We start from the raw sequence: 15,378 nt of genomic DNA, 5'->3' as shown, positions 1-15,378 counted from the left end.
TTATTGGGAAAATATTTATTTTTTTTTTCTTTATTTAGAAATTTTTAAAAAAAATATTTTTACACACTATATGTTTTTTTTCACTTTTTACATTGTCCCAGTATGGGACATCACTACATGACAGCAGATCACTGACAAGCCATCTCACTGAAGGACCCGGAAGGACCTCGTGGCCATCTTGGTGCAGGTTTTCTCCATGGAGACCACCGGACCAACGCTATCGCATCGTGTTGTTCCAGTGGGAGCATGCAGGGAGCCCCATCCTTGCGCAATTCTTCTCTATGCTGCTGTCACTACTGACAGCAGCATCAGCGGGGTCAAAATTGAACAGTCAATCACAGTGATCGCTAAACAGGGGTGTGGTACATACCATGATCCATTCTCTATAATGAGGGAGGCTGTTACTTTGCACTCTGTCCATTGTTCAATGGAGTTTCTCTTTTAAGTAGTACAAAGAACTGTGGTTGATAGTGTCATGCCTGGAAGCAAAGAGGGGTCCCCTTTCCAGGTATCTGTAGGAGAGAAGTCGAGCAGAACCTAGGGAGTGGAGCTGTGATTAAACTCGCCCCAGAGCTGAGAGCTATGAACCGGATACCGGAGTCTGTGGTTGCACAGGTACTGAAGTCCCGGCAGCTAAATCCGGAGGGCAGGGGACTACAGGTCTCCTGGCCCCATCTTATACCCGGTGGCACAGCAGCGTACCAAAGCCTGGAGCCGACACAAAGGAGCGGCACCTGTGATAGGCTCGAGCTGCCTGCCATGCGGGCAACGGTTTGTTTTTAAAGTCAGAGAGAGACAGTTAGCAGCAGGAGGGTGAGCTGTTAGGCAGCGAGGAAAAAGGGAGGACACCACAAAAGGAAGGGCTCCGTACCTACCTGACCAGGTGTATCCAAAATTGCTGCCAGGCTGCCCGGCTCTCCATCACAATCTGTTATCAGTGCCCCAGTCTGTACTATCAACCATCAAGTAAAGGAAAAGAAAACTACAGTCCTTGTGTCCCCCAGTGATCTCTTGTGCCCTGAGTCCTGCACCACAAGGTCCACGAAGCCTGACATAAACAGAATCGGTAGCCCTGGGGCCCCGCTTCACCTATGGTGAGCACAATCATTCCAGCTGCATCTCCACCAGCGATCTCCTTTAGCAGCATCGGCCATCTGTTGCCAAACACCACAGGTGGCGTCACATTCCCATATACATATTCCCCATTTTACGGCACAGTCAGGGCCACAGAGTCGGGTCACGGCCCCATGACTTCCCCAAAGAACTGTCTGACCCGGTTCCGAGTACCCCACGGCCCTGGAGAGCGTGTCAATAGTGCTTTTATGCATGACTAAAAAGATGGACACTGCTGGATCATAGGAAAGAATCCAAAGTAACTCCATCTGCCTCATGATAGGAAATGGTTCCAATGGGGTTTCATCTGGATCACATATTTCAGAGATTTACATGGAAACCCAAAAAATGGGGGCACATTACATAACAGCCAAGATAGAAGTACCTGCAACATAGGATGTACCGGTAAATTGAATGTTGAGCAGGAATTAAATACTTGGCGTCTTTGGAAACTTGAAGCCAAGTAAAATAATGAACAGTTAACATATGAACAGCAATATCGTTTTTCAGTGGAAATGAATAGGAAGTGTCTTTCAAGTGTTATTGGAGCAATTTTTCTAATTTTTTTAAGTTGATCCACTTTAAATGATTCTTAAAAAACTCCATGAGTACAAAACGTTAGAAAATTTTTTTCATGAAACGTCTTTTTTGGCAACTTGTTTAGTGGTCAAATAGAGAGTGCTTTTTCTTTTCATTCTATTTTTTACCACCAGTGGTTTTTTTAGTGTTTTTCCATAATTTTTGAAGAATTCTTTTACTGGCATTTTCCAGACATTTTTTTAAACTACGCTACATTGAACAATGAAGAAACTGCTAGTGGTTTTTGAAGCAAAAACAAAGGCAAAGCGCTCAAAAAGATACTCTGACGTCTTTTCAGCCTTCCCATTGATTTTTATTATAAAGTATAGTGCATCTTTAGGGAAGAAAATGCCTGTAGAGTGGAAAATCACTTGTTTTAACTCCTTGACATCTTTGGAATTCTGAAGCATTTAAAACACATTCAAAGACTAAAATTACAAACAGTGCTTTTTTCATGGAAATGCATATATTCAATCTTTTGAGAATTTAGTTCTCGCTTTTTCGGTGGTATTCTGGAGCAGGATCAGCCTAAAAAAAAATGTGGCATGCACATACATTTAGATATTTTATACTGACACCTTGCCCGTAGTTTACAAGTTTAATAATCCAAATTACAGCAGACTTAGGATAAATTCCCTTTTTTACTGCTACAATAGAATTTACATTCCTATGTTAAGTAATAACTTTGATTATTACAGAATTTTTTTTTCTATGTTTCATTTCAATTATGAGAAATGTTACGCTTAATTTCCTCCTTAATAGTCATCGGAGTAGTTCTGTAAAAAGTCAACAAGTTACAAGCAAACATTCAAATGATTACAGTGTAGGATTCTTCAGATGTACTCATACTTCACTTCTCTGCATTAATAAAGACAATGGCATAAACTCCCGGAGTTATTCCAATAAGGACTTCTTAGTATTTAATGGATGAACATTTGATTTTGATCAGAAAGCTTCTTCAAGATAACTTTCTTTCACCAGGTTTAGTTGATTCTGTAAGATAGAATATTTTCAGAAAAGAGGAAAGAAAGATTAGATGTCCAAGTAAGACAGACTGATTTGGTGTTTTTACCTATATTTCCTGCTAAAGCAACAATACTTCATTTTTTTTTACCTTCATCGGTCTTCTGTTTCCTTAGGCTGGAGTCACACACGACGTATAAAAATATGGTCCGTTTTTTCACGGACCAGAATCGCACAAATGTTTCATGAACAGTGATCTGTATGTCATCCAATTGTAATGCGAGGATGCGATTTTCTCGCATCTAAGCATCCGTGTGACATCCGTATGTCATCCGTATGACGAGAGTTCCTTGACGGCTTGCAAAATGGACATATAATGGATCCCAATGACAGGTTAAACCACAGACGAAAGAATAGATATATACTCATAGAATACATATACACACTCATATATATATATATATATATATATATATATACACATACACACACACACACACACGTCATTGAGACACATATATATATTTATAGTTCATAGAATTCTACATAGCAGAATAGCTGCTAAATCAATTGCCGGCTTCTGTAGAATCATTACAAAACCCGACGTGAAATGACACATGGTTTACATACAGTAAACCATTTCATTTCATTTAGCTTTTTTATGTCTTTGACAAGTAATTAGATTAGTGTATGTGTGTAAAATTTGGAACATGTAGTTGTTAAATTAACGGGTAAATTCATTGAAAAAAATTGTGTGGGCTCCCGTGGTATTTTCTCTGCCAGAGAGGGAAAGCTAGTGAGTGAGGGCAGATATTAATAGCCTAGAGAGGGACCATGGTTATTGCCCCCCCCCGGCTAAAAAATCTGCCCCCAGCCACCCCAGAAAAGATGCGTCTATACAGGGGAACAAGGTATTCAGTTGGATTGGCAGCATAATAAATTTGGTCAAAAACTTTATGCAATTATTTCATTAAAATAATTTTCAATTAATGTGTGTGTCTTTTTTTAACCCATTACTACTATAGGATTAATAATGGAGAGGTGTCTTATTGACACCTCTCCATTATTAACCCGGCTTAATGTAACCTTTCCATAGCAAGGAGACATTAACCCCTTATTAACACATGAGCAACTGCTAAAGGCAATGGGAATAGAGAGGCTAAGTGCCGGAATTGGCGCATCTTACAGATGCGCCTTTTCTGGGGAGGCTGGGGGCAGATTTTTTTTAGCTGGGGGGGCAAAAACAATGGTCTCAATCTAGACTATTAATATCTGCCCTCAGTCACTGGCTTTCCCTCTCTGGCTGAGAAAATTGCACGGGAGCCCACGCAATTTTTTTCCATGATTATAGCAGGATTCTCTAAATCATCCCAGACAGATGTCTGTCCAGCCTCTGTTTGAAGACTTCTATTGAAGGAGAACTCACGACCTCTCATGGCAGCCTGTTCCACTCATTGATCACTCTATCTGTCAAAAAGTTTTTTCTAATATCTAATCTGTGTCTCCTCCCATTCAGTTTCATCCCCCTGCTCCAGTTTATTTATATCTTTTTGAATCCTCTCTCTCTTCTCTAGTATTAGCTATCCATCCTAGCTTTGTGTCATCATCTAATTTATTCAGTTTACCATCAATTCCTTCATCTAAATCATTGATAAAGATATTAAGCAATACAGGGCCCAGGACAGAGTCCTGTGATACCCCACTTGAGACAGTCTTCCAACTGGATGTGCAGCCATTTACGACCACTCTTTGGGTCCGATCACTAAGCCAGTCATGAATCCACCAAACAGTTGCCTTGTCCATTCCATACTTAGCCATTTTTTCAATAAGGATTGTGTGAGATACTTTGTCAAATGCTTTGCTGAAGTCAAGATATACTATATCTACAGCATTTCCCTGATCCACCCAATCAGTGATCCAATCAGTGATTCTGTCATAGAAGGAAATTAACTTAGTCTGACATGACTTATTAATTAACAACCAATGCTGACTCTGTTTAATCACTTCATTCTTATCCAGGTACTTACATACATGTTGTTTAATAATTTGTTCAAAGATCTTTCCTGGTATAGGAGTCAGACTCACAGGCCTATAGTTGCCTGGGTCCACCTTCTTCCCTTTTTCGAAGATAGGAACAATGTTTGCTCTTCTACAGTCTTCTGGGACCTCTTGTTCTCCAAGAAATGTCAAAGATTATGGAGAGGGGTTCAAAAATTTCTTCTGCTATCTCCTTCAGTACTCTGAGGTATAATTCATCTGGACCTGGAGACTTGAATTCTTTTAGGTTAGCTAAGTGTTTCCTAACTATCTTTCTGTTTATAGATATCCTGGATTCTTCTATTCCCTTAATAGGATAGTGAAGAACAATTGATGTTGCATTTCCTTTCTGAGAGAAAACAGATGCAAAATAGGAATGTAAAAGTTTGGCCTTCTCAACATCCTGTCTTACCATTTCATCATTTTTATCCTGTAAAAATCCTATAGCATCTTTGACTTTTCTTTTACTTTTGACATATCCACAAAATCCTTTATTATTGCTTTTGACGTCTCTTGCAAGCCTCAATTCATTGTCAGCTTTAGATAATCTGATTTGTGCCCTGCAAGTTCTGCAGACAGCATTATATTCTTCTTTAGACATGCCTCCCTCTTTCCATTTTATAAACATTTCTTTCTTCCCTTTTAGCATGTGCTTAAGTTCTGTGTTCAACCATCCTGGTTTCCATAAATGCTCCCTGTGCTTAAGTTCTGTGTTCATCCATCCTGGTTTCCATAAATGCTTCCTATTCTTCCCTCTTTTCGGAATTGTTAACAATTGTGCCTTGAGAATTTCATTTTTCAAGATTTCCCATGCTTCCTGGACATTTTTGTCCTTAAGGATATCCAGCCATTGGATCCCTCCAATTCTCTTTCTGAATCCCTTAAAATTTGCCTTTCTGAAATCTAACCTTGATCAGAATAATCAGTCTGTTTTATACGCATGTAGAGAAATCGATAATGTGACCCTACCCTGACTCAGACTATTAAAAAATTCTATTTTCTGCATCACCCAACAATTGTGATGTACAATGGTGTACTGGAGGTTTCAGGTCAAATCACTAGCTACATCTGCAGAGCATCATATTATTCTAATTGGTCTATCCGTTAACTGCAAGCAACTTTCAGTCTTTGGGCTCATTCCCACTTGCGATGAAATTGGACAAATGCAATACGATAAAAAATCAGATTGAATTTGGACCAATGTCATTCTATTCTTAATCTGCGTTTTTTTTTCCAGCTTGAATCGGATCATGATCGGACTGGAAAAAAAATCACAATATTCTGTGATTGTAATCAGTATTCGGATATCATCCCACAATAGAAGTCAATGGAGGCGAGAAAAAAAAAAAAAATCGCACCGCACTCGGACCATGCGAGTGCTGTCCGATTTTTATGCACCGGTGTCCCTTGAAAAGCTGGTAATTCATGTGCAGTGTATAGTAAAATTACACTGACAGGTTAGGATAGAATAGATATATACACATAGAATACATAGATATATAGATGTCAGTGACACACACATACGGTATATGTATTTATATTGCATAGAGAGATAGAAGAAAAGCTGGTAATACATCTGCTGGGTTCTGTAAAATCACAGCAGGAGCTGACAGGATAGAAGAGATGGATTACATACAGTAAATACAAATGGAATAGGTAGATTTATAGATGTCAGTGACATATACAATTAGTACAGTGCGTGTGCAAATTACTGGACATGTAAAGGTGACATCAACCCCCCCAACTATTACCCCACTTGCCACTACAGGGCAAGTGGGAAGAAAAAGGCTAATTGCCAGAATTGACGCATCTTAGAGATGCACCTTTTCTGGGGTGGCTGAGAACTGATCTTTTTAGCTAAGGGGGGCCAGTATCCATGGCCCCTTCCTAGGCTATTAGTAGCCCGCAGCAGTCTGCATAGCCTTTGCTGGCTATTAATTATAGGTGGACTCCACGTCATTCTTTTGGAGGGTTAAGACAGTCTAAAATGCCATTTAAACAGACTGATTTTGGACCATTTTTTGGTGTGCAAATTGGTTGTTTAAATAGGACCATGAGTGAAAAATGAGACGGCCATATAACTAAGATGGGGATCGCAACACAATGCTCTGACTGACAACTGCCTTTCCTGACCCAAACATGACAGCTGCATAAAAATACATGCTGTCACTCTCTGGCCAAGAGAACAGACAGCCAGTCAGAGCATTTCGTAGTGATACTCGTCCAAGTTATATGGCCATCTGACTCTTCCCTTATGCTTATTGATAAACTGAGCACGACTACATAGAAACATTTATGATGAGATATACATTTCTTTACAATAGGTCCCTATAGAATGCCTCGGCATCCTTCCTGAATGTGCAGATTGTCAGATTGTCAGATTGTCAGGCGCATACCTCCTGAGCATATAAACCCAACAATGATCACAAATTTAGTGAGGAATGTGCATTATTAACTCACTCATAGGTGGTTTTATTATTATGATTGATTGGAGGGGGTTCAGAATGCTAAATGCAATCTAGCACAGAACCGGAAGCCAAACCACTTTAAGTTCTAATGAAAAAAGAGCTTTGATATACTTTTCCTGAATTAATACGTTTTCAAGAATTGATGTCCACTTACATATTTCATGGCAAACTGGGTAGAAAATGTCCTCCTTAATGCATTGTCCATCTGTGTCAGTCAGTATGGTATATCCTGCTTTGCACACAAAACGAATGATCTCTCCATCCTCATAAAATACTTTTGAATCATAATTTGGATGCAATTCCAAAAAGTTTTCATCTATTTTTTCTTGGTTTATCCGGCAAGGTTCTACAATACATTTGGGAATTTAATACATTATGATTCTGTGATTATTAAGTATTATGCTTGTAAGGTCGGTATCACACTTGTAACTGCAATGCGAGAAACTCTCGCCTCAATACCCGGCACTGCCGCCAGCATTCCGAATTGGAGCGTTCAGCTGCATAGAAATACATGCAGCCGCACACTCCAGTCCCGAGTGCCAGCGGCAGTGCCGGGTTTTGAGACGAGAAACTCGTGCGAGTTTCTCACATCGCTGTTACAAGTGGGACACCGGCCTAAGGGTTCACACCTATTTGCGAGAAAAATAACGGTCTGATTTCTTGACCCAAAAAACGGACAAGTGCTATGCGAGTGCATGCGAGTGTCATGTGAATTCCGTGCGATTTTTCCACGGAACATCCGTATGACATGCGTATGCAATCCGTATGCAATGCAATTTTTACGAGTTTTTACGTACAGCAGTTCTCTCTATGTTAAATCTCATGGTAAAATAGCATTGTAAAAAAAACTGTACACATCGTTTTAAAACAAATAATCTTGAAAAAAAAAATATATATATATGTGTGTGTTCAGTATATAGATAGATATAGTAAAAGAGGGCAAATGCCACGTACAGTAAAGCGTAGAATAGGTTCGAATAGAATAGACAAGATATATACACCTAGTATAGGTGTACAGTCATATGTAAAAGTTTGGGCACCCCTATTAATGTTAACCTTTTTTCTTTATAACAATTTTGGTTTTTGCAACAGCTATTTCAGTTTTATATATCTAATAACTGATGGACTCAGTTATATTTCTGGATTCAAATGAGGTTTATTGTACTAACAGAAAATGTGCAATCTGCATTTAAACAAAATTTGACCGGTGCAAAAGTATGGGCACCCTTATCATTTTCTTGATTTGAACACTCCTAACTACTTTTTACTGACTTCCTGAAGCACTAAATTGGTTTTGTAACCTCATTGAGCTTTGAACTTCATAGGCAGGTGTATCAAATCATGAGAAAAGGTATTTAAAGTGGCCACTTGCAAGTAGTTCTCCTATTTGATTCTCCTATGAAGAGTGGCATCATGGGCTCCTCAAAACAACTCTCAAATGATCTGAAAACAAAGATTATTCAACATAGCTTTTCAGGGGAAGGATACAAAAAGTTGTCTCAGAGATTTAACCTGTCAGTTTCCACTGTGAGGAACATAGTAAGGAAATGGAAGAACACAGGTACAGTTCTTGTTAAGCCCAGAAGTAGCAGGCCAAGAAAAATATCAGAAAGGCAGAGAAGAAGAATGGTGAGAACAGTCAAGGACAATCCACAGACCACCTCCAAAGACCTGCAGCATCATCTTGCTGCAGATGGTGTCACTGTGCATCGGTCAACAATACAGCGCATGCATAACGCCTTTTTGTATGACCAAACAACTCAATCTTTGTTTCATCAGTCCACAGGACCTTCTTCCAAAATGTAACTGGCTTGTCCAAATGTGCTTTTGCATACCTCAGGCGACTCTGTTTGTGGCGTGCTTGCAGAAATGGCTTCTTTTGCATCACTCTCCCATACAGCTTCTCCTTGTGCAAAGTGTGCTGTATTGTTGACCGATGCACAGTGACACCATCTGCAGCAAGATGATGCTGCAGGTCTTTGGAGGTGGTCTGTGGATTGTCCTTGACTGTTCTCACCATTCTTCTTCTCTGCCTTTCTGATATTTTTCTTGGCCTGCCACTTCTGGGCTTAACAAGAACTGTACCTGTGTTCTTCCATTTCCTTACTATGTTCCTCACAGTGGAAACTGACAGGTTAAATCTCTGAGACAACTTTTTGTATCCTTCCCCTGAAAAGCTATGTTGAATAATCTTTGTTTTCAGATCATTTGAGAGTTGTTTTGAGGAGCCCATGATGCCACTCTTCATAGGAGAATCAAATAGGAGAACTACTTGCAAGTGGCCACCTTAAATACCTTTTCTCATGATTTGATACACCTGGCTATGAAGATCAAAGCTCAATGAGGTTACAAAACCAATTTAGTGCTTCAGGAAGTCAGTAAAAAGTAGTTAGGAGTGTTCAAATCAAGAAAATGATAAGGGTGCCCATACTTTTGCACCGGTGAAATTTTGTTTAAATGCAGATTGCACATTTTCTGTTAGTACAATAAACCTCATTTGAATCCAGAAATATAACGGAGTCCATCAGTTATTAGATATATGAAACTGAAATACCTGTTGCAAAAACCAAAATTGTTATAAAGAAAAAAGGTTAACATTAATAGGGGTGCCCAAACTTTTACATATGACTGTATATATCTAATATATAAAGCTCAAAGTGTGTATGTATGTGTGTGTGTATGTATGTGTGTATGTATGTGTGTGTGTGTATGTATGTGTGTATGTCCGGGATAGGCATCCGCACCGTCGCAGCTACAGCGACAAAATTTGGCACAGTCACACGTCTGGACCCCGAGAGCATCCTAAGCTATGTTGTGAGGCGAAATTTTAACCCCGCGCGTTCCCATTCACCAAACAATTTTGCCCCTATCTACATACTGGGGAAAAAGTGTGTGCGTGTCAAGCCCCGCCCCTCATTATGATGTCACAATGGTTGCCATGGCGACGCTGATGTCATCAAAGGTTGCAAGCCCTGCCGCCACTCATTATGATGTCATAATGGTTGACTATGGAATGGAGGATGTGTGATGAGTATATGGGCACTGGACTATGGGATGGAGGATTTGTATGACGGGTATATGGGCACGGGACTATGGGATGGCGGATATGTATATGGGCAGGGGACTATGGGATGGAGAATGTGTGATGGGTATATGGGCACTGGACTATGGGATGTAGCATATGTTTGATGGGCATATGGGCACGGGACTATGGGATGGCGGATATGTATATGGGCACGGGACTATGGGATGGAGGATGTGTGATGGGTATATGGGCACTGGACTGTAGGATGGAGGATATGTATGACGGGTATATGGGCACGGGACTATGAGATGGCGGATATGTATGATGGGTATATGGGCATGGGACTATGGGATGAAGGATATGTATGATGGGTATATGGGCATGGGACTATGAGATGAAGGATGTGTGATGGGTATATGGGCACTTGACTATGGGATGGCGATATGGGCAGGGACTATGATGGGTATATGGGCATAGGACTATGGGATGGAGGATGTGTGATGGGTATATGGGCACTCGACTATGGGATGGAGGATATGTATGATGGGTATATGGCCACGGGCCTATGGCATCGTGGATATGTATGATGGGTATATGGGCACGGGACTATGGGATGGAGGATAATTATAATTTTCTATAACTAACCACAGTTAGTTACTATGCCCGGCCAGCGCCGGACACTTCAGCTAGTATATATATGTCACACACATATATATATATATACACACATTTGAGAGAGAGATAGACATGAGACAGACATGGTTTACATATAGCAAACCACTGCATATCAGGGAGATTTAAATATGTCAGTGACTAATAATTTTATTAGTGTGTTTGTGTAAAATTTTGGATCTGTAGATGTTAAATGAAAGAATATAATCACGGAAAATTATTGTGTGGGTTCAGTGACGTCAGCCCTAGTCACTGAGGGTGCGCAGCGGCCCCGCCTGACCTGAGGTGAACTTGGCAGCAAGGGAAAATGTTCAGAAACTTTCCCACGCTACAGAGTTCATGACCGCCTTTGAAAAAAAAAAAAGAGCAGCGAAACGCGCGTCGGTGGCGGGGGGCTGTGGTCCAAGTATATACTATTGATGGGTAAGCACTTGGCACTTATATGTTTTTTGATTTTGACCAGTTCCAATTTTGGATGATTGTAAAGTATTTATACTGGCATATCAATTTTTACTGTATTCCCATGATTGTATTTACATAGTTTATGGCACTTTAGCATTCTATCTGAATATACTAGTGACCTCAGCCATCATTACCTGATACTCTGTTTATTTATTCTATGTGTTATTAAATCTGGCATATATGTTAATAAAATTATATACTTTTATACATTATGGACTATATACTCATTTGTAACTCCATTGTTTTCAGGCTTTAGTTTGGAGTGTCCTGTGGGGAACCGTATATGACCGAATATGGTTGTGGGTCAAGTTGGTATCCCTTATACTATTGTGCTTAGGTTGGTCTGTATTTATTTATAGAGTTCAAGTCTAATCAGGTGGGGAGACTATGCAGTCAACTTTTCCTTAATTCCTCCATGGTTGTAAACTATTTAACCCCTTGAGGTGGATTGCAGCGTGGGACATGAACATGACTGTACGGCAGATAGGCATGGGATATTGTAGCTTTTTTATTTTTAATTTTTTACAGAACAAGGGCTTCGCTTGGATAGGGAGTTTAATAAAGATGGCAAAAATGTGTGTTTAATTATTTCATTAAAAGTCTTTATTCTTAATGTGTGTGGCTTTTTTCAACCCTGTCATACTATTGGATTAATAATGGATAGGTGTCTTATTGACACCTCTCCATTATTAACCAGCCTTAATGTCACCTTACAATAGCAAGGTAGCAAGGTGACATTAACCCCTTATTGCCTCATATGCCACCCGCTACAGGGCAATGGGAAGAGAGAGGCTAAGTGCAGGAATTGGCACAACTTACAGATGCGCCTTTTCTGGGGTGGCTGGGGGCAGATGTTTTTAGCCAGGGGGGCAACAACAATGGTCCCTTTCTAGGCTATTAACCCCTTTCTGACAGATGACGTACTATCCCGTCCAGGTGACCTGGGCTCATATGACTGTGGCGCCCCTGAGGCTCGGTCGCCACAGAGGTACTGCACCTTCTCCTAAGGTGTAGTGCCCCACCATCCAGGTAAGGTGGGAACTCCCTGCCACACTCCAACACCTGCATCCCAAACACAGGATAGTTCAGCAGGGACACCTAGCAGCTTGGGGCTGGGGGTAGCAGAGCACCCTTCGTGGAACCCTGCTTCGCAACACGAGATGTGCTGGGAGACTGGTGGAGTTAGTATAAAAAGAATGGGAAAGATAGAATTACAAGTCAGTCCCTGAGAAGGGTCAGTCCCTTAGGGGGCCGTGAGAAGGAGTTAGGACAGGCTGACAGAAGGTCAGTCGGGATGGAAGCCACTCAGACAGGAGTGAGGGTCCCTGGAAGAAAGAAAGAGAAGAAAGAGTGCTGCAGCTGCCTCAGTGACCTGAGCCAGCTGGCACGGGAAAGAGAGAGAGAGAGTGAGAGACGTCGAACTGTAACCTGCATTTCCATAAGAGAGAGAAAGACAAGTACGGAACGAAGTGGAAGGAGAACAGAGAGGAGGAGTGGGTTGGATAGGAACCCTGCCTATAGGTTCTCAGCGCAAGGCCGGGGCCCGGTCCCCGAGGTTGTATGGACACTTATGGTTCTGCAGCAGACACCGGTGGAGTAGTTGGCTGTAAATGCACTACTCCCAACCAAGACTTGGGACACAACTGCGAAATGGATAAAGAGCTGGGATTCAGGAGAAGGGAGTCCCCGAAGCAGGCTACAGCTGTCTGTCATACAAGTGAGAGAGTTGTTAGGAACATCTGACAGGAGGAACTTCAGAGAACCACGGTGCTGGAGCTCTTCACACCAATAGGTGCTATTGAGGAGTCGTTCAGCAAAGGCACATGTTGGAGGGGTGCTGGCAGGGAGAGCCCTATCTTGCCTGGAGGTTGGCTGGGCCTCTGTCCCGGAGGACGCGGTGCCGAAGCGGGCACCTGTGTGCACTACGAACTGTGAGTAAAGCTTTGAAACTGCAAGCCCTGGTGTCCTCCATTCATTCCCGCATCAGCACCGCTACATCTGGGTATCATCTACACCATCCTGCCCCCCACTCCTCCATCGCACCTATACACTGCCCTGGGACTACAGCTCCACCTGTGGGGAGCTACACCATCTTAGCTGCATCACACCATCAGTCCTAGTGGATCTGCAAGCAGCGTTGGCTTACCATCTTACTTGCCAAATACCACGGGTGGCGTCACGAACTTTACATTACAAACACCACCGCCATTGATATTGGGGCCCAGGGCCATGGACCGGGTCACTGCTGCTGTGACACATCATCTCCCTGACACCGGCCCGGTACCGAGTACCCCACAGCCCTGGGTGAAGCCAGCGGGGGCGACCCAATTTTGGCGTCACAAACAGGATGACAAGACCCGACACCATTGGGTCCTGTGTGCCTGAAATTTATTGAACTTTGACTTTTTGAAAATGTGTAGAAGACCTGATTTGATAGACTGTGAAATGGACATTAGAAATGGACGCTGGCGCGGAGAAGAAGGGCGTGAAGAGATAGGAGGTCCTAAGAAAAGACCGCAAAGAGTATTGGGCCTGCCCTGCCTGAATTACTATGTGACAGATACATGGCCCACCCCCCGAGGGGTTCGCATACTGGCTTGGTATGGAGGCGCTGGAAGAAGGCGCCGCCCCCGGAAGGAGGGGCAGAAGAAGCCAGTGGCGGGAGAGGGGCCGAGGCAGGAAGAGAAACGCCAGAGCGCCATGATGAAAGAAGACGAGAAGACAGAAGACCAGGGGGAGGAGGAATTACTTGCCCCTAGGCCGCCCACGTGGAGGTTGCGACCGCTGATACATCCCCAGCGGCGGCCGCCACCACCTCACCCCCGATACTGCCATTGGGTGAGCCCCGTGCGGAGGAGATATATGAGGGCCCTGGAACAGAACGGAGGGCCGGGACCGCGTCTCCGTCTGGACCGGGCGCGGTTGCACCAGCCTCCACTGACGGCCCCGGCAGGAACCGATCTTGCCTCTGACCGAATTCATCTGCACCCCATCCCATCACCAACTCCGGGAGTTGCGGCCGCCGTCATTTACTACCCGGAACCGGAGCTGGATCCGCGGCTGGAACCACCAGGTACGATTACTGCCCCGGGGGGTGACCTTAGCTTTGGGAGTGACACCGGAGGATAGGGATGGCCCGGTGGAAATCCGCCGACAGCCCCAGACTGCGGTACTGCTGACTGAAACCCCAATGGACACGGAGGGATCAGACCCTGAGGAACCGGCGGTGGTAGCCACAATGGATGTGCTATCCCCACCGGCGGTGGATGTTTCTATGGCCCTTTCGATCACCCCAATCAGTCCCTATCTCTCCCTGTGGGAAGCCGAGTACATGCGGTTGGCCAGCCAGCAGTAAGATGAGGACATTTCTAGTACCACGTCTGAAGACAGTTCGGTTTCCAGAACCCCAGGAGGGGACCACCCTTAAAAGATTCTGCATTATTTTCCAAATCTCGTTACCCAGGAGGGTTTGTTGCACCAGTTGTGCCTTTTTGCTATTTTTTATTTTGTTGCCCAGTGTTGATTGGCAGCGTTATTTTTTAAATGGAACTAAGGAGATCATAGACGCTGATTGATCCGAACTCATATTGTAAATAGTTGCACCTCTTTAGGTGCCCTTTCTTGGTTTTACATAAAGGAACACTTTGTGAAGATAGTGTTTTACAGATATAGACACTTTGCGAAGATGATGTTTTTGAATGGACACTTTTCGAAGAATGATGTCTACCTCAAAGGACACTGCAAGAGATCCCGGCTGGGAGCAGTGTCCAGCACTTACAAGAATGTTTATAATGTTTTATTGAAAAAGTATTTGATAATGTGTTTTATAAGAAAGTTGATATTTGAGAAATGGCTTTTATGTAGCTAGAATTAGGAATGTCTGATGTAGAGATGAACAATGTTGATGAAGAATTGATAGAGACAGGTGACAGGCCAAGTATGTGAGGTCAGTGTCTTGCGTTTAGTAGAATGAGAAAGAAAAGAAAATTGAGAACAATGTGACGGAAAAGAGAGAAAAGTAATAAAGAAATGTGTTACAGAGAATAGCACTTTGAGAGT

At 42.6% G+C, this 15,378-nt stretch overlaps 1 protein-coding gene across 2 annotated transcripts in view; it reads right to left on the bottom strand.

Annotated features, from left to right (window-relative positions):
- Positions 1-1,983: 1,983 nt before the first annotated feature.
- LOC141096338 (coagulation factor XIII B chain-like) overlaps positions 1,984-15,378 on the bottom strand; it is a 169,930-nt gene continuing 156,535 nt past the window's right edge. For both annotated transcript variants that reach the window (XM_073582874.1, XM_073582875.1), the window contains 2 exons: positions 7,315-7,506; positions 1,984-2,685 (listed from right to left, as the gene is read on the bottom strand). In XM_073582874.1, the coding sequence (XP_073438975.1) occupies positions 2,684-2,685; positions 7,315-7,506 (194 nt within the window). In that variant the 3' untranslated portion in view covers positions 1,984-2,683. The remainder of the gene's footprint in view (positions 2,686-7,314; positions 7,507-15,378) is intronic.

Source organism: Dendrobates tinctorius, unplaced genomic scaffold (assembly GCF_039654945.1).
Source record: "Dendrobates tinctorius isolate UK_male_01 unplaced genomic scaffold, ASM3965494v1 ptg000074l, whole genome shotgun sequence".
Classification (NCBI taxonomy): Eukaryota; Metazoa; Chordata; class Amphibia; order Anura; family Dendrobatidae; genus Dendrobates; species Dendrobates tinctorius.
This window is presented reverse-complemented; position numbering and strand designations above follow the sequence as displayed.